We start from the raw sequence: 18,077 nt of genomic DNA on the forward strand, positions 1-18,077 counted from the left end.
CAGACATTCTCAGCCCTGCCTATAATAAAGGCTGTGTATGTTAAGATGTATATGAAAATTATAGACATGTAATGTATCTCTCTCTTCCATTATTGGTATGTTGCTTGTTAGCTTAGACTGTAAGATCTTTGGAACAGGGACTGTGCTCTTCTGTGGATGAGAACCCATTGTGGATGCTGCTTAATACAAGTAATGATAAATAGTGAAGAAAACTGTGTAGATTCACTGGAATGTGTAATCCATGACTCATAAGTCTTTTTTCATGGTTTGTAAAAGCCTCAGTCTTCATGTTTAAATACAAATAAATTGTGCTTTTTTGCCAAGAGAACAATATATTTATTACAAATTCCAAGTAATTCAGGTTGATTTAGTTAAATGTCCACTCACATAAACTAGAGCCCCGCTATTGCAGTGATTGTCACCTTTATAAATACAGAAAATAGTAAGAAAAGATCTCCTATTTAATGAATCTTTTAAGATGCACCTAATTTTTTTAAAGTGAAAATAGGAAGTTGGATAAAATGATACAGAATTCATGGAAGGCTTAAATTAAAAGGTGCCATGAATGGCTAATATAAGTGGAAGTAACCTTACAGAAGATGGTTTAATAGGCCATTGTTTGATTTATTTTTTTTTAATTCTAAGCTTCAGTGAAACCTACAGATAAAGGCATGGTTCTTTTTTAATGAATGGCTTCTTAGGAGTAGCAGAGAGTCCTGTGGCACCTTATAGACTAACAGACTTATTGGAGCATAAGCTTTCGTGGGTGAATACCCACTTCGTCGGATGCGTGTGGTCTTCTTCTTAGGAGTAGAAGTCCTTGTTTGAATGTGAGTGAAGATCTGGTACGTTTTTATGTTTTTTCTCTTGGGCTTATTATAGCATTGACTGTTATGCACCATGCCTCTCTGTGACCATTTGCTTGTCAGTTAATATAACATAACTCTGATTGTGTTTTTGTGAAACGCATATTCAGAAGCATGGTAAGCATTTTTTCATAATAATTTTGTATTAATGAATGTGCCTTGTTTAAAATAGTATGTTCAGGTGTAATGATAGATAATAAGGCTTTTTTACATTGTATTCAATATGTTTCATTGTATTGACTCTACATCATTGGATGACTTCAGTGAGAGCTATTGGCTGATCAACACTTTCGAAAATCAGGCCACTTATTTATCTTTTCATTTAAATATGGATTTAAGAGCCTAACTTTAGACACCCATTTTGGAAATCTTGGTCTGTTTTTGATGTATGTTTGTTTATACCTTTTTATTTCAGTGACTAACAGGATGTCATTGTTAAAACTCGGCACTTTCGCAGTGGCATAAGAAGGTCCCAGAAGTCCCTAGTGCAAGAATAGGTTGGTGCCCCCTTCCTGATTCTGAAATCTGAGCCCCCGAACCTACCCCACTGTCTCCCAGCACCTCTCATTCCTCCAACAGCTCACTGCACTGCACCATAACATATCCTGTGTGCTCCCAACCCCTGACCCGCAGATCCCCAGCACTTCCTGCTCACCCCTAGCACAGCAACAACTCATCACCCAGCTTTGTTTCCTGACCACTCCCTGGCACCACTTGAGCTATGCAGCTCCAGCCAGTAGTTTTGCACAGCAACTCAGCTCCATCCATCAACTGCCCTGCCCTCACATAGTGCCGGCCAAATCTGAGTAATGAGTGGTGTTGCGACCTGGCACATGGGGTTGCAGCACTGCTTAGGTTCAGCCCAACCGCCTCTCTGTCATGACAGAGGGGCAGCTGGGTAAACCTGAGTGGCACTGTGACCCTGCATATACTGTTTCACTGCCATTCAAATTTGACCCAGCTGCCCTTCCATCCAACAGAGATGCAGTAGAACCAAATTTGAGTGAGTGGTGTTGAGCCACTCTGTCTAGTTGGGTCCCATAACCTTGTGGACCTTGACATGACTGCAGCACTTTGCACTATTGTAGCTACCTTATTGCACTCTCACCCCTTAAAATACGTTGTGTGGGCTAACAATGGACATCCTCCAAGATCGGCACATCCTCCACAAAAAATACAAGCAAGAATAGAATTGACATTCCTGAGATTCCACTATAAAAAACAAAACAAACAAAACCAAGCAGTGTAAAATAAATAAATAAAAAAATAAAAATAAAAACCCCACCATTTCAACTCTCTTTATACATCATAAGGAAGAGCTTTGAAAAAAAATGTGTAGAACACTCTTACGGGCAGAATTGACTAGATTTTTCATTCATTTCACAGGAAAAACTATAATCCATTGGGTTGACAGAGTGACCTCCAGTGGACAGTAATGCTATCATCCTGCAGCTGAGTGTTATTTTTCTGCAGATCACTTTTATACCCATTGGGCAATATTTTTTTGCCAATAACCTCAGAAAAAATGTCTAAAATGCCTAAATCACATTTTCAAAGGAGACATAGGCACTTAAGAGTCTTAGGTGCTTAACTAATTTTTGAAAATGGTACCTACACTCCTAATGTATTTAGATCCTTTAAAATTTTTTACCCCTACACTTCAATTAGAATTTTGTCTTTTATTAATTTTTTTGTCTCAATTTCTCTAAGCAGTTTATTTACTATGGAAATAATGTTATTAAAATGAGAGGGGTTAAATGGCAATCCATAAATTCTGCATGAAGTCATTCTGTACAGTAGTTTGCAGTTTGTACCATGACTAGATTTGGGGGTACACAGAGTAAAATATTGCCTGAGTATAAAATCAGTTCTTAATAAACACCTCCTGATATATATATTTGCTTTTCATTTCATTTCTTGCATGACTATTCATTTTAATAACTTTTATAGAATCATAAATAACTAAACCAAAGTGTACAGATGAAGCAATTTAATTTCTCTAAAATTATATCTCTGCACATTTGTGATAAAATGCTAGTGTAACTCTTCTCCCCTTCACTCCACAGTTTCACTGTTTGAGTGTTCATAACACCATTTGTTTTTTGAGAATCAAGGCTGCATTTAGGATTGTTTGAGTCACAAGTATAAAGTAGGATTTGAGGTTCCTGGCTGCATATATAAAAAGGCATAAATATGTTATGGGTAACTTACCCTGTCTCATACTATTATCTGTACTGCTGCACTCTGTACCTTGGCATTTGCAGTGCTCTGCCTTTCTTGGGTACTCCAGACCACTACTTTGAGGTAATTTGTTTTCTGTGACTTCACAAGTACATTTTACTTTGTAAAGACATCTGAAATACAATTACTGACAGTGGAAACCTGCATAGAGTTTTGTCAGACACACAGGTTTATAGGTTTTGGAAAGAGCATTTATTTAATCACTGTGGTGCAGCAGATAGGTCCCACCCTGGCAACAAGGGCATTAATGAGGCAGATAGGCCCCACGCCAGCAAAGAGAGGATTAAGGGGAGCCTGGGGATCCAGATGGCTCCAAGCCACTACACCTGCAGCAAATGTCAGGCATGGAGAGGGGAGTTAAAAGAAGCCCAGTCCAGGGCTTCAGCTGAACAAAGAAGCAGAGCTCTGCTGCTCTTAATCAGAGAGAAGTCTGGTTGCTGCCTAGAGACTGAAGTAGCTTGCTAGCTGGATAACCCCTGCTAAGGGATGACCAAACCCTGGGGATGAATCAGTGGAAGCACAGACTGCTTGTAGATAAGCCCTGCATAGGGGTTTGTTGGATGGTGTCAGTTGTGGTTGTTTTGGTTCCTAATATCCTTTGGACCTTAACACCTCAGAAGGGGTAGGACTGAAGTATGCCTGGGCGAGAAGAAATACCTTTGTACTACCTTCACTATGCATTATATTTTTCTGTAATTATAAATCGAACTGCATGACTGCTGCCTCTTGGAGTTGAAATCAGATGTGGATTATATGTTGGATGTTTCTGAATTTATCTCAGTGAGGAAAAAGTGTGAGAGGGTTGTATACCTTGTGGTAGTGCTGCCTGTTGGATTTTTGTGTGGAGAGGAAAGTTTTATTATTGAAAATTGTATCTACCTTTTAAAAAATTGCATTCTTGTGACAGTATATTTTCTGTTTTTTACCAACTGGTGGTACTTGTGATAAGAGTGTGGCCTGAAATTATGGTATATCAAGTACGATGTAATATGGGGAAAACTTTCAGCTATAATTTAAATTAATCCAGTCATTCTTCTTCACAGGGAAAGAACACAGATCCATTACAATGGGTCTTACCCCTACTTGCAGCTCCTAGGAGGCAGAACCAGACCTGTCGGTCCTGGCAGACTGGGAGTAATCATACCTGAGAAGACCCATCTGCCTCCAGCAGCTGCAAGGAGGATTTACCAGAGCTTCTGCTTAGCACAATGAGAAAAACAAATGGGGAGGGATAGCTCAGTGGTTTGAGCATTGGCCTGCTAAACCCAGGGTTGTGAGTTCAATCCTTGAGGGGGCCATTTAGGGATCTGGGGCAAAAATTGGGGATTGGTCCTGCTTTGAGCAGGGGGTTGGACAAGATGACCTCCTGAGGTCCCTTTCAACCCTTATATTCTATGATTCTATGAAAAGCACCAGAAAGGGATCCTCCTTATTCTTAATAGTCATCTTATGGGAATCTAAGCATTACTGAGCTCTTATTTAATCTCAGGAGCTCGGCGACAAGCTTGCTGGAAATACCACTTCTGATACTGAGGTAATGGGCTTTTGCAGCTTGCAGTACAGCATGTCCATGTGGGCTTCTCTGACAGGGACACCTCATTGGCAACCAGAAGAATAGAGAAGCAGGCAGGAAAGAGTGCAAAAATGCGTGGGCTAACCATATCTTGCTCATATATTGTAGGCTGGCCACGCCCAATCTGCTGGGCCAACAGGACTCTGCACATTCTGCAGGTGCAAATTTTCTTTCAGATTCCCTCTTCAGTAATATCTTGTCTCAAAAATAGAAAGGCACTCCCCCTGTGCCCTACAAAGATGCGGGGGGGGGGGCGACTTGTAAGGTAAGGGTACTGTCAGTATCCGAGTCTTCAGAGATTGATTTCTCTCTTCTTTCCCCATCCTTTCTTCCCTGACCACTTTCTCCCATCAAAATCTGAGAAATTGGGAAAGGCATCAGGGAAGGATGCTACAGATTCTGATTGCAGGGGTCACTCCTGCAGAGAGAGGAATTTCTAAAGTTCAGTTTTCCCAGTAAAACAAGTAACAAGGGGTGTAGGGAAGTTCACCATAATACATTTTTTTCTGCAGCTCAGCATCTCCCACAATGTGATATGTATGGGCATTTCCCCTCCTGTCTGCAGTTTCTGGAGGCAGTTCATATCTATAGCACAGCCCATGCCAGCCATGTCCCCCTCTCTGGCTTGCTGCCTGATCTTCTGCCGCAATGGCAGCAGTCAAGTAATGGTTTACTTTGCTCCCGACTTTTCTTTGCCAGCGTTTTTTTGTTGTCTTTTTTTTGAGCATTGGTGAGTGATTTTTCTTTAGTCTTTCTTCTCTCCCCCATCTTGGCTTAGGTGTTGAGTACTGGAGTGGTCTCAGTCACCCAGAGCCAGCACTGCAGTGCCTCTCTTCCAGATTTCTCTGTCACCTCTCAGGCAGGGCAGAGCTGTCTTGCAGCTAACCAGGCAGGGAGGCAGCTTTCACCGGCTCTTTAGAGGGCAAATTATGCCCTTTCTATCCTCAGTGAGCTTACCCTGGCATGTTGGTACAGGCTAAGTCAGGCTGGTATGTTGTGGGCCCCACGGAGCTGCGACTCCAACATGGAAAAGCTCAAGCAGGAACTACAAAACAGAACAGGAAGAGACTCCAAAGATGAGGAGCACTTCAGCCAGACAGCCCAAGGAATAAGTCCTGGGACAGAACAGAACCAGAAAGACAAAGCCTTAAGGGGCACTAGGGCATGTTTGTGTCCCCTCATGTTATACCAATAAATTAAAAACCAGCAGGATCTTATTAAAGGGAAAAAGGCAAAATACCACATTTATTGTGAATACAGAAAGAATCATAGTAAGCAGTTAGTTATAGCTATAACATTCCATTCAATCTCATATTTGTACACACACACACACACACACACACACACACACACACACACACACACAGGTTCTGCAAGGTTATCATAATAGTTACCAGCCTTAGAGTTGTTCATGCCAAGCCACTGGCCAGGTGGCCTGGACATGAGGAGGGAGCAGGGCCTTGTCAGATGCTCATCTGATGCACCTGGAAGTTGGTTTGCAGAATTAGACCCCCAGAGTTCTCACTTTCTAGAGTCCGTTTTTATAGGAGTTTCTTCCTATGCCAGTCTATGGAAATTGCTTCATCATGCTGTTGCTAAATCAATCAGCAGATGGCACATTCCTGACGGCTCCGTGCTGCTAGATGTTATCTTGTTCTTTGGTTCTCCCATTCTTAAGGCTGTTGGGTGGATTCCAGTCTGCCCTCCGGGGGTCCTCTGGTTATTTCCACTTGACGTCTTCTTCAGCCGATGGACACTGGATTCTTAGGCTGGCACCTCCCTGATCATTCAGTTATTATCCACACCAAGCATCCATCCACATACATCCTCTATCTCTATTTTAATCACAATTGTTAATACAACAAAAGGGCGGGGAGTCTCTGGGTGCTGTTTCTGTTGTTACAGAGTATTGCTTTGAGTCTCTCTGTGTGAATTGCTTTGAGAACAGACTCTGTCTTAGAATGTACTAATGCAATTAGCAGCTTGCAAGTTTCACACATAGAGGGAGAGAAACAGTACCAAAAACCAAGAGACCTCTTAATTAGTAATACCCTGGAATTTAAACTATGGGGAATCAAACTCATTTGTGATTTTAGTACAGAACTTCTTTAATATGATCCAACACTCACCCCCAAAGTACTAAAATGGATCCTAAATTGCCCTGGGAGAGAAGCAGGGCTCATACTTGGCTCCCCTTTTCCCCCAAATTGATTTAGGGAGCTCTGACAACGAAACCACATAACCCAGTCAAAGGGAGATGGACCCCAAAGGGGAGGACAGTGCGGGAGGCATATTCAGAGGGCTAACAGTGCTGCATAAAGCAAGCCACAAAAGACTGCAGCCAGGGAATGACTCCTGCAAAGTGAGCCCAAAAATCCAAAAAGATTAAAAAGGAAAAGAAAAGTACAAAAAGTCTAAGGTATTTGTCCTCTGACTCAACCCTTCCGAGGAAGGGTTGCTCTAGGATACAGGCTTTGAGCAGGACATAGTAAAAATGCAGCAAAGATTTTCTCTCTTTCAGATGTTTGAAACCATGTGCATTACAAAGATGCTGGTGGTAAACACCAAGAAGAACTCCTTGACTCTCTCCAGAGAGAGATTTCACTTGGGAGTGAACCTGAAAAAGGAGTAAATTTTTCCTGGTTTATATTCCCCAAAAGTCTTTGTTTAACATATAGTGCATCTGCTGCTTTCATGTCTTGTGCTAGAGCCACATATGCATGGTCATACTCCCTGTTGCCTTCTGTACCATTCAAGATCAGAAGAATCTCCTGGACTGGCTGTCTTTTTTTAAGAGAGATTTTTATTGGCAGTGGCTGTCATGGGAGATGTTTTGTTTCCTCAGCCCTTAACAGTCTAAGATTTACAGTAAGAGCAATGATTATATATATACATTGTGGTGTCATGACAGAGTTGAATAATAATAATATATATAAACTCTGTGTCACAATACTAGCTCCACCTAAGGCCCTGGAAAGCTAATTTGCAGGCAAAGCAGGTACTATTTACTACTAAATATCCAAGGGGGCAGGCTTTTTGGTGACGTAGTAGGTTGTGCTGCCCTGGAAACCTCCTTTCAGTTAGATTTTTTTAAAAAAATTAACTAAGGAGGCTTTTTAGCTCAAATGGAAATATAGACTCTACTGTGGGTCTTGGCACTCTTTGATCCAAATAACAATTATATGAGGAGTTTCAGAGTAGCCCCCGTGTTAGTCTGTATTCGCAAAAAGAAAAGGAGTACTTGTGGCACCTTAGAGACTAACAAATTTATTTGAGCATAAGCTTTCGTGAGCTACAGCTCGCTTCATCGGATGCATTCAGTGGAAAACACAGTGAGGAGATTTATATATACACAGAACATGAAAAAATGGGTGTTATCATACACACTGTAAGGAGAGTGATCACTTAAGATGAGCTATTACCAACAGGAGTGCAGGGGTGGGTGGGTGGAAGGGGGAAGAAAACCTTTTGTAGTGATAATCAAGGTGGGCCATTTCCAGCAATTAACAAGAATGTCTGAGGAACAGTGTGTGTGGGGGGGGGAGGGGGGGGAATAAAATGGGGAAATAGTTTTACTTTGTGTAATGACCCATCCACTCCCAGTCTCTATTCAAGCCTACGTTAATTGTATCCAGTTTGCAAATTAATTCCAATTCAGCAGTCGCTCATTGGAGTCTGTTTTTGAAATCTTTTTGTTGTAATATTGCGACTTTTAGGTGTGTAATCGAGTGACCAGAGAGATTGAAGTGTTCTCTGATTGGTTTATGAATGTTATAATTCTTGACGTCTGATTTGTGTCCATTTATTCTTTTACATAGAGACTGTCCAGTTTGGCCAATGTACATGGCAGAGGGGCATTGCTGGCACATGATGGCATATATCACATTGGTAGATGTGCAGTTGAAACAGCCTCTGATAGTGTGGCTGATGTGATTAGGCCCTATGATGGTGTCCCCTGAATAGATATGTGGACACAGTTGGCAATGGGCTTTGTTGCAAGGATAGGTTCCTGGGTTAGTGGTTCTGTAAAACCACTTTTCTTTTTAATTATATGAGGGACATCCATTAGATGAGAGACAGAAGGGATACTGCAGAAAAACCTTCTTCATTCTTCAAGCATACATGACTACAGTCTGACTACATAGTGTAGTTCCTTGAATAGGGGACAAGTGGCAGAAGATGTTGAAGTGTGGGATCACTACTACATTAGAAAAATGAATCTGAGGCAGAGAGATCCTTAGGGTTAAATGTAACCCCTAAACCAAGGTTAATGATGTCCTATTCTTCTTCCAATCAGCTGAAACTTCAGAGTATGAAGACTGCAATATATCATCTTAAAACTGCAGTAATTGATCTCCCAGGCAACAAGAAGACTTAGAAATTTACTCCATCTTCTTTTTAGAGCACAAATCATTCCAAAGACAGAGGGTGCCTAACCTCAGCTTCTTAAACTGATTCCTCTGGAAGCCATGGTTCAGGATGGAAACCCTAAATTTCACTTTAGCAACCATTTCTAAAGGAGAATTATTTTCCCCCCTCTGTCAATCAATTTGAAGAATACCTATCTGCACATCATAATATGAACCTCCCATAGGAGACATCTCATCTTCGCATGCAACAGACAACATTTGTAGTATGTTGACTTACTTTTTGGCCCACCTGCCTTTCTGAGTGCTTCTCAACATACTAGTTAACATATTGTTTTCCTTGGACAGAAAAGAATTCATGTATACTCACTCTAAAATGACCTGTTCTACAGAGTACCCTCCCTGCAAAAGGCCACATAACAGCCTAGGTTGTATTCTGGATTTGTCAACACTACCAAGAGTCAAATGATTCCACACATTTGATATTATTTACAAGAGTTATCATAGCTATCAACCTCCACAGAAGTATTTCTATCAAGAGAGGATTCAGAAGCTGGTGGCCGAAAGGCACAATATAATTTGTTATTCAGGCACAGCTATGAGCGCTCTGATGTCTCAGATTAGAACAATGGTGTTGCAGAGTGGGCTGCACGATAGCGCCCCGGCTGGCTGATCATGGCACTGTAGGCTCTCTCAACCTCAGTTTCCCCTCACCCAGGTTTTGTGTCTCTCGCAGATTCATGTGGCTCAGTTCCCTTTTGGGATAACAAAAGACCAGACTTTAATACTATAATAGGGTGGAAAGCCCTGAAGTAGGGTAAAGAGGACTCTAGGAAAATAGACTGGGAGTCAGCACTCTATCCCAGAGCAGAGAGAGTGAAAGGTTGCCCAGAGGGGCTGAGACTGTGAGAGGGACTCCAGGGAAGAATTCTGGGAATCAGCACTTTTTACCCCACTTGAGCCTCCCCTGAGCCTACCTTCTGCTCTTTTAAGTCTCTCCACTCTGTTATAGAGAACTGAGTCCCCATGTTGTTTCCCTTGGAATACACAGCTTTCTGCAGACCCTGGCTCAGGGCCTTCCACAGAAGCCTGCCCACTCCCCGTGGTTACCTATCTCTCTCAGCCTTTTTATAAGGCCCAGCTGTCCATTAAACTATCACCTAACCCTACTTAATCTTGCCCCCTCAGGCTGGGAGGCAGCAAATCAATTTTGATACAGGTAGGGCTGGCTCTGTCTCTCCTTAAAGAGGACAGTCAACCTGTGACAGTTGGTCCATTACACCAATATGCTATTGAGTGAGGTTCCATATGAATCCACTCTAGAAGCTTCCTGATTTCTTGAGTCCACAGGACCCATCATCTGTGTCCTTCCTTGTCATGTTGCAAAGGGGTACTCAGAGGGCCAGAGTATATAAAAATTGAAGAGGGTTGATGAAGCAAATTGATGTCACCTTCAAGTGCAGGGAAGCTAATTCAGGGAACAGTTTCATCCAAGGTTAATGGAGGAACAGACGTCCAGAACAGTATCAGTTGGATCAAACTCAGAGTAATCAGTTATGCCCTAAGACTTTTAATCCCAATTCTGATCAGCCAAGATGTACTTACATCTAACAACATCTTTTTTTCATCAAGAGAAGGTACCAGATCGTCAATCCTGTTATGAGCATTTAAACTTCTCTTTTCTTGGGTGAAGGGAGAAGGGATAGGAAAGGGAAGGGGGGAGAGAGCGAAAGAGAAATCTGTATTCTCAAGCACCACATGTAAATAGATTATAAACACCATACCAGCTGGTTAAGCAGGCAAAGGATAAATCCAGGAGAGAGGAGTACACACCTCTCAAGGTCTTCAAATGGGGAAACAGACCCTGTGTTGCTGCCCTTTGTCAACAGACCTTTTGCATCCAAGATCCACAAAGATACTGAAGTCGTATTCCAGATAAAGAAATTAATAGTCAGGGCATGATCATGGCTACGTTCTTCCCTGGCAAAAAGCATGACTGTCTTTTTCTGTTCATAATGTTCTCCAGGACATCTTTTTTTTTAAAAAAAGGGCAAAAGTAGGCCCCTCGTTGTCCAAAGAAATCCTGTTTCTTGAACCCAATTCAGGTACCACTAGTTGGTTATGCCACCTTTACAAGAAGACTCTTCTCTCAAGGACCAAAATCCACACCCAGGACCAGAGTAAATAATATAACTACAGAATCCTGAAGAAGTATCAATTAAAATAAGTTATTCAGATGTGTTTGTTGTACCTTTAACTTTGAGCAAGTATTCCACAAAAAGGACATATTCAGGGCCCTGCCAATATGTAAGGCATTAGTATGGATGGATCCATTCAAGACAAGTGCAAAGCCTGTCCTTTTTTGGAGTTCTTACAGTAAAGTCTTAATACAGGCCTAAAACCTCAAACTGTAATATCCAAGTGGTAACTATTTCCAGCTTGCTAGAGATAGCAAGCAGGTTTTGGATTGCCCTCTTATCCAGACATATGATTTCTTATAGCTGTGCTTCTCAGCTCTTCACAAATGAGGAGAAGTCCCTCTAGGGATCTAAATCTTGTTGTAAACACCCTGGTTAAGCATTCTTTTGATCTCTTGTCAGAAGTGCCGTTAGATTTTCTATCTTTAAAGATTGTCATCTTGGTTGCAATCACTTTGGAAAGGAGTGTTTTTGGAGGTTTTGGAGTGTTTTACTGAGGAACAGCAGTACTGAGCCTCTCATGAAGGCAAAGATGTTCTAAGAGCTAATGCAGTCTTTAGTCCAAAAATAATTTGGTTACAAGATCCTTTTTTGTGCAAAAACACCTTTTAAAATAAATAAATTTAAGGAAACCAAACAAACGTCTCACTCACCTCTGATATACTCTTGATGGGAGGAAAGCTCTAAAAATCAACATTGAATACAGTACCCAATTCAGAAAATCTCTAACTCTGTTGGGCTCTAACTTATTTATCATAAATTTTAAAAAGGCTGGTAAGTCTTTAGTTATTACATGGCTAAAGTGGTAGTTTTCAGAAACTATAGAAGGGAAAAGCTGTTTTTTCCCTTGAACATTCATGCTCATTCATTTGGGGTCATGAAAGCCTCCTAGTGTGAAGCGGTAGATGAAACACACACAAAGAATTGTGGGGTGGCCACCTGGTCATTTTTCCGCTCCATTGTGTGTGTGTGTGTGTACACGCAGACATTGCCCCCTCCTTTAAGAAACTCCCTCATATAATTTATTTTTTAAGAGGGAGTTTCTTAAAGGAGGGGGCAATGTCTGTGATTGTACATACACATATATTTATATGTATTTTAATTTTTGGAATTCAAACTGTAATTCATTACTCGTTGAGATGACTGGTTTCCTGTGTGCCAACATCTAAAACAGTAAACCACATTATCAAACTTTGAGACTTATTATGATTTTATTGCTAGTAATGTTACAGTTCTATAGTTACTTTTTTTATATATATATACATGCCAACAGTCAGTTTGGAAAACAAGAGAAAAGGATTGCATCACATCACTAATGCTAGCAAAAGAGTGAAATTTTGGCCATTTTATTTTTGTTCTGAAATACAAATGTGGTATATAATGCAGTGTCTTAAAATTGTAAGGAACACCTCATATGGAACTTCATCATAGGAGAGATCTTTTGGAGGCTTGAGCGTAGCTCTGAAACCAGTAATTTTGATTAGAAATTCAGCATTCTACATTAATTTAGCCAGAGAGACACGCTGAAAGAAAAGGTATAATACTGTTATCCATTTACCAGTAATTGATATATCTCATAATATTTATTTGTCCTCCTTTGATTGTAATATAGAATAGCATACAGTGCTCCATCATATATGATGTGTACAAATGATGTACAACAAATTTAACTTTCATCTTCCGTTTACTGGTTACCGATTATTTTGTTACCAGCTACTACATGGCCAAATGTATGCAAATAAATAAAATCATTGTTATAAAATAGTGAAACTTTCAGACAAAGTAAAGAAAGGGAGTAATTGGAAGTGTGTAATAGGATCCATGAGATTACTATCCAAACATTGGACACTTGAAAGCTTGTAATTCTCCTCGGAAACAGACCGCTAAGGGATTTCATGTTCAGTTTTATTATGACAGCTGCTACTCCTGTGAAGCTCGTTTTTGTGAAGCTTTGCCATTTTGTTGAAAATCTTATTTTTTTAGTTCTCAAAGTTTACAGTAGCTTATTCAATAGCGGATGTGTAGGAACTAGTCCAGCTTTTCTGTGTAAATGACATAATTCCCAATGGGGGAGAATTGGATGATATACAGATACTGGATATGTAACTTACATGCACTGATTCACTAGGCTTAAAATAGTTCATAAATTTCAGGAACATTGTTCAATGCCATGTGTAAGTGCTCTGAAGCCTGGTTTTAAAGAGAGATGCATGGAAAAACTAAGTTTTATTTTGCTTCTGGATGTGAGCAAACCTCTAATTTTCCCCCTTGACCACAAAAAAGCAATACTGTGTGTGCTTTTTCTCATCACTAGCTAAAGTCAGAATTTGCTTTTTAAAGGTCCAGTCCAACAACTCCCACTGAGGTTATTGCAACTCTAACTTAGCATTCAGGCTTACTAGTTGACAAATCAGATAATGAAATTATAGTTTCTTCCAGTTCATGTTTTAGGGTAGTGATGGAATATTTAAACTTTTTATTAAAAAAAAACCTATTGTAATTAATGATAACAATAAATTAGTATGTTTACAACTAAAGTTTTTTCATGGTTATACATTTGGTTAACAATTTTAGTAATTTTTCTGCACACATTGGCATGATGAATGCAAAAAGTCTGTTAATCAAAAAATGCAATAAAAATGTTTTTATATACTTGTGCTGTGGTTAAGAATGAGTTTAACTTTAAGCATGAGAGTAGTCTCATTGACTTCAGTGGGACTCGTCACATGTTTAAAGTTAGGCATGTTTCTGAATGTTTTGTTGAATCAGGGCCACCTGGAACAAAAGGTACAGTGTTCTGCTTTTGACTGGAAATTTGTCTGAGAATTTAAGTTTACTGTTAAACAATTTTAGTCTTCTGTAGTCCCTTCATTAAACACCCAAGAGTTAAGTAACTCATTGATCACTTCTAGGGAAGAATTATGTATTTATTTTTTTAAAAAATTTGTTTCTTCATGCCATATGTTGGTACTTACAATGGTATTATTTTTATACCTGAGAGAGATTTGAACAGCTAAGTTCATAAACTTCAGAGCAATTTAAGATCAGCCAAATTATTCGTCTAAACAATTGACAGTGTTAAAAAGATCTGTATTTGTAAATGACAAAAGCGATTTACTAACTGTATTGTTACACAGTGATACATTGTTAAGGGTTGTTGTGGCTTCTTCATAATGGCATTGCTGAAACAGAAATTATGTCTATAGAACCCTTGCATAGCACTTATGGCATATTTCAGAGAAATCTTCTAGAAAACACTAATAGTACACACTGTGCCTTCAAAGTTTACCTTAAAGTTAAGTTTTTATACACAACAAACCTCCTGCCCTTTAAGCTGTGGGAGTGTGTTGGCTCATAAGATCCACAAGTCACTGCTTTTCCCACTGAAACTTATGAATGAATGAGTGATACAGATGAATTTGTTTTAGAATTATAAACAGATTAGAATGTAAAAGATCCACTTAAAATATATCAGAAGACCAGTCTAATGAAAACAGAACTATTAATAAGATATGACTAAAGCTATTTCCTTGAAGAACAGACAAAGGAGGCTATTTTCTGTGTTAAGAAAATATGTACAGTAAGTGGTGTTGGCAGTACTGCACAGGTGAAAATGTCAAACAAGACAAGAATGTTACAAGAATTCTATTTCAGTGATCAGCATACACACACACCAGGAACTGTGACATGGTGAGATATTGCCATGGTTGGGGTCTGTTTGTTAATCATGAGAGTGCTGCAGCTGCTATACAGTAGCACGGTCTCAGGACATGTGCCTTCTCTTACTGGGGGGAAAAAGCGGGACACAAATGTAGTACAGTTATTTAAAAGGAAAGAAAATGGTGAAATATTTGTAATAAAAAGTATTCTGAAACCACTTAAAGTAGCTTCACCCATTAAGAAGGCATTAGAAAACTATAAATGAGGTTAAAACAATTAACGGTCAAATGTAAATCATCATAACTTCATTTGAAGTCAATGGAGCTAAAGCATTTTATGACAACTGAGAATCTGGCTAAGTGACTACAAATAAAGCATCATTTGATTAAGCTACTTTTGTTTCTGATGGCTGAAGTTAGGTGCCCCTGACCTCTGACACTAGCTGCTTCTGCTTCTGCTTCTCAGCAAGCTTAGGCCACCCAGTGCCCATAGTGAGAAGTTTCATTTTATTTAAATTAAGTGTAAAGCTGAATTGAGAATCCGGTGGATTCCCTTACACAGCTGTGTTTTGTAATATCATAGGAACCAGAACCAGAGCAGTGGATAAAGTTCACTAAAATATATTGCTGAAAAATACGTCCTGTTGATTCTGGAGGCAAAAAAGGAGAATGGTTGCAGATCATCCACTCTTTATACCAGTGTAGGGGAATCTACCTGGGTAGAAGGAATGATGTGTATGGTTCAGTCCTCTTCTGGAGCCCATGGATGTCCCTCCACAGATGCTCTGTGAGAGAGGAGCTCCAGGTGGGTTTCAGGAGACAAAATAAAAGTGGAAGAGAGAGCCAGACACTCTTAACAGGAGCATCTCCTGCCTAGCATGGAAATTTCAATGTGGAAAAGGCATGCGTTAATGCCTGCTTTGTTCAGCATAAAGTGGAGTTCACTCTGTGGCTTTTACTGACCAGCTGAAAAAGGACTTCACTAATTGCAGCAGGAAACCTGCTGGAGCAGTACTGACTAGAAATATGGCAGGGCTGGTAGAGCAGTGTGGAGGAGCAGAATATCATGCATGCAAGACAGTTCCTGCCTCTGCATATTTGTGGGGGGAACCCCCAGTGACTAGTCACTATCCTCTGCTCACACTGCAGCTCCCAAGCCCTTACCATGAGTGTCAGTGAAGTAAGGGACTGGGTTGAGCCTTCTAAAGATCACAGGACATTGAGAGATGATAGAGGGTTCAAAGGGTTGCAGGTAGGACAGTAAGGAAAGGTGGATTGGAGATAGATGATATATATGTATATATCAAGATAGATCTGGGGAATAAGAGAAGCAGTAAGGTGGAAGAGAAACATGAGTGGAGTAGAAAATCTCCTAAAATTGTATGAAAGTTAAAGGGAAGTGGAGAATGTAATTACATTTAAAAAAATGCATTGCAATACATCTTTAGACCAATCTGTGTTTTTCACTAATAAATAGGTACTGTATAACTGGTGGAAGCTCAGTGACATTCGCTAAAAAATATGACTCAGAAAACAAAAATTAAGTCCCTTCCTGTAGTTTTAATTGCCAGGGTAGTATTGCTTGTATAGACCAACTGGAGTGCAGGATTTCCCAATGTCATTTTATAATGGTAAGTATAAATATGTTATGGAAACAGTACTAAAGTAGTAGTTTGTACAGAAGTGCCAAATTTTACAGGAAAAATCCTTTCATGTGAGGCTCTATAGAAAGTTCAAGGATGTTGCATCCTGCTGAGCCATTGGGTGTTACTATTTTCAGTACTTGTTTATTACTTGAGTCATATTGATTTCCAAACATTATAAATCCATACAAAACAGGAAGAATATAATATCCTCACACAGTAGCTGAGTTAGTTTTAGATTTTTTTTGTCTTTTGGTTTTTAACCTTAGTTGGATTATTTGTTAAAATTGAGCAAGATTAGCTTGATGCAATAAATTGTTTGCGACTCATGCTGCCATTTGGTCTGAGTCACATTGTTTCTGCTGGTATCTGGAGGTAAAGCAGCAGCAAAAAATCTTTAATCTCTCTCCTTCAACCCTAAGTGGGTTGATCATATGATAGGTGCAAAGTCAGATGTGATGAGACCTAACAGTAATGTGAATTATGAAACAAAGAATGTATTTCTTGTATTTGTCTTCAAGTGATCTAATCTACTTGTCTATACCTCATTGCAGTAATTCATATAGGAGAACACCAGCTCTGCTATAGGTAAGGTTGAGCATCACTTTCTGTCTAAAGGTCAACTATTCTAAGGGTTCGTCTACACATACATTTAGTTCCCAGCAAGATGGAATGCAAATCCACCCCACACTAGCCTGCTGTGCGCAAAGTGTCCATGTGGATCCTGCTACCTTGCACCGAAAGTTCTCTAGTGCACTTTGATTTACCTCGCTTTGAAATGGAACTACAGAAGAACCTCAGAGTTACGAACACCAGAGTTACAAACTGACCAGTCAACCACGCACCTCATTTTGAACCAAAAGTACATAATCAGGTAGCAGCAGAGACAAAATAATAATAATAAAGCAAATACAATACAGTATTTTAAAAAAATATGACAAGGTAAGGGAACAGGCCAGTCCTTGCTTACAGACAGCCCCCCAACCTGAAGCAAATACTCAACAGCAACCACACAACAAAACCACTAACCAAGAACCTATTCTTGTAACAAAGCCTGTTGCCAACTGTGTCCACATATCTATTCAGGGGACACCATCATAGGGCCTAATCACATCAGCCACACTGTCAGAGGATCGTTCACCTGCATGCACATCTACCAATGTGATATATGCCATCATGTGCCAGCAATGCCCCTGTGCCATGTACATTGGCCAAACTGGACAGTCTCTACGTAAAAGAATAAATGGACACAAATCAGACATCAAGAATTATAACATTCAAAAACCAGTCGGAGAACACTTCAGTCTCTTTGGTCACTCGATTACAGACCTAAAAGTTGCAATTCTTCACCAAAAAAACTTCAAAAACAGACTCCAACGAGAGACTGCTGAATTGGAATTAATTTGCAAACTGGATACAATTAACTTAGGCTTGAATAAAGACTGGGAGTGGATGTGTCATTACACAAAGTAAAACTATTTCCCCATGTTTATTTCTCTCCCCCCCCCCGCCCTCCCACTGTTACTCACA

At 39.9% G+C, this 18,077-nt stretch overlaps 1 protein-coding gene across 7 annotated transcripts in view; it reads left to right on the forward strand.

Moving 5' to 3' along the window:
- The window catches only part of COMMD10 (COMM domain containing 10), a 153,020-nt gene that overhangs the window by 92,531 nt on the left and 42,412 nt on the right, over window positions 1–18,077 (forward strand). For 2 of the 7 annotated variants that reach the window (XM_037901584.2, XM_037901591.2), the window contains one exon: window positions 1,282–2,166. The exons of 2 other annotated variants lie outside the window; for them this stretch is intronic. In XM_037901584.2, the coding sequence (XP_037757512.2) occupies window positions 1,282–1,288 (7 nt within the window). In that variant the 3' untranslated portion in view covers window positions 1,289–2,166. Of the gene's footprint in view, window positions 1–1,281; window positions 2,167–2,252; window positions 2,754–18,077 lie in introns of those variants that run through there. 3 more of the 7 variants (XM_043546773.1, XM_043546774.1, XR_006290930.1) reach the window with 2 other exon arrangements.

This window comes from Chelonia mydas, chromosome 5 (genome assembly GCF_015237465.2).
Source record: "Chelonia mydas isolate rCheMyd1 chromosome 5, rCheMyd1.pri.v2, whole genome shotgun sequence".
In the NCBI taxonomy this organism is placed as follows: Eukaryota; Metazoa; Chordata; order Testudines; family Cheloniidae; genus Chelonia; species Chelonia mydas.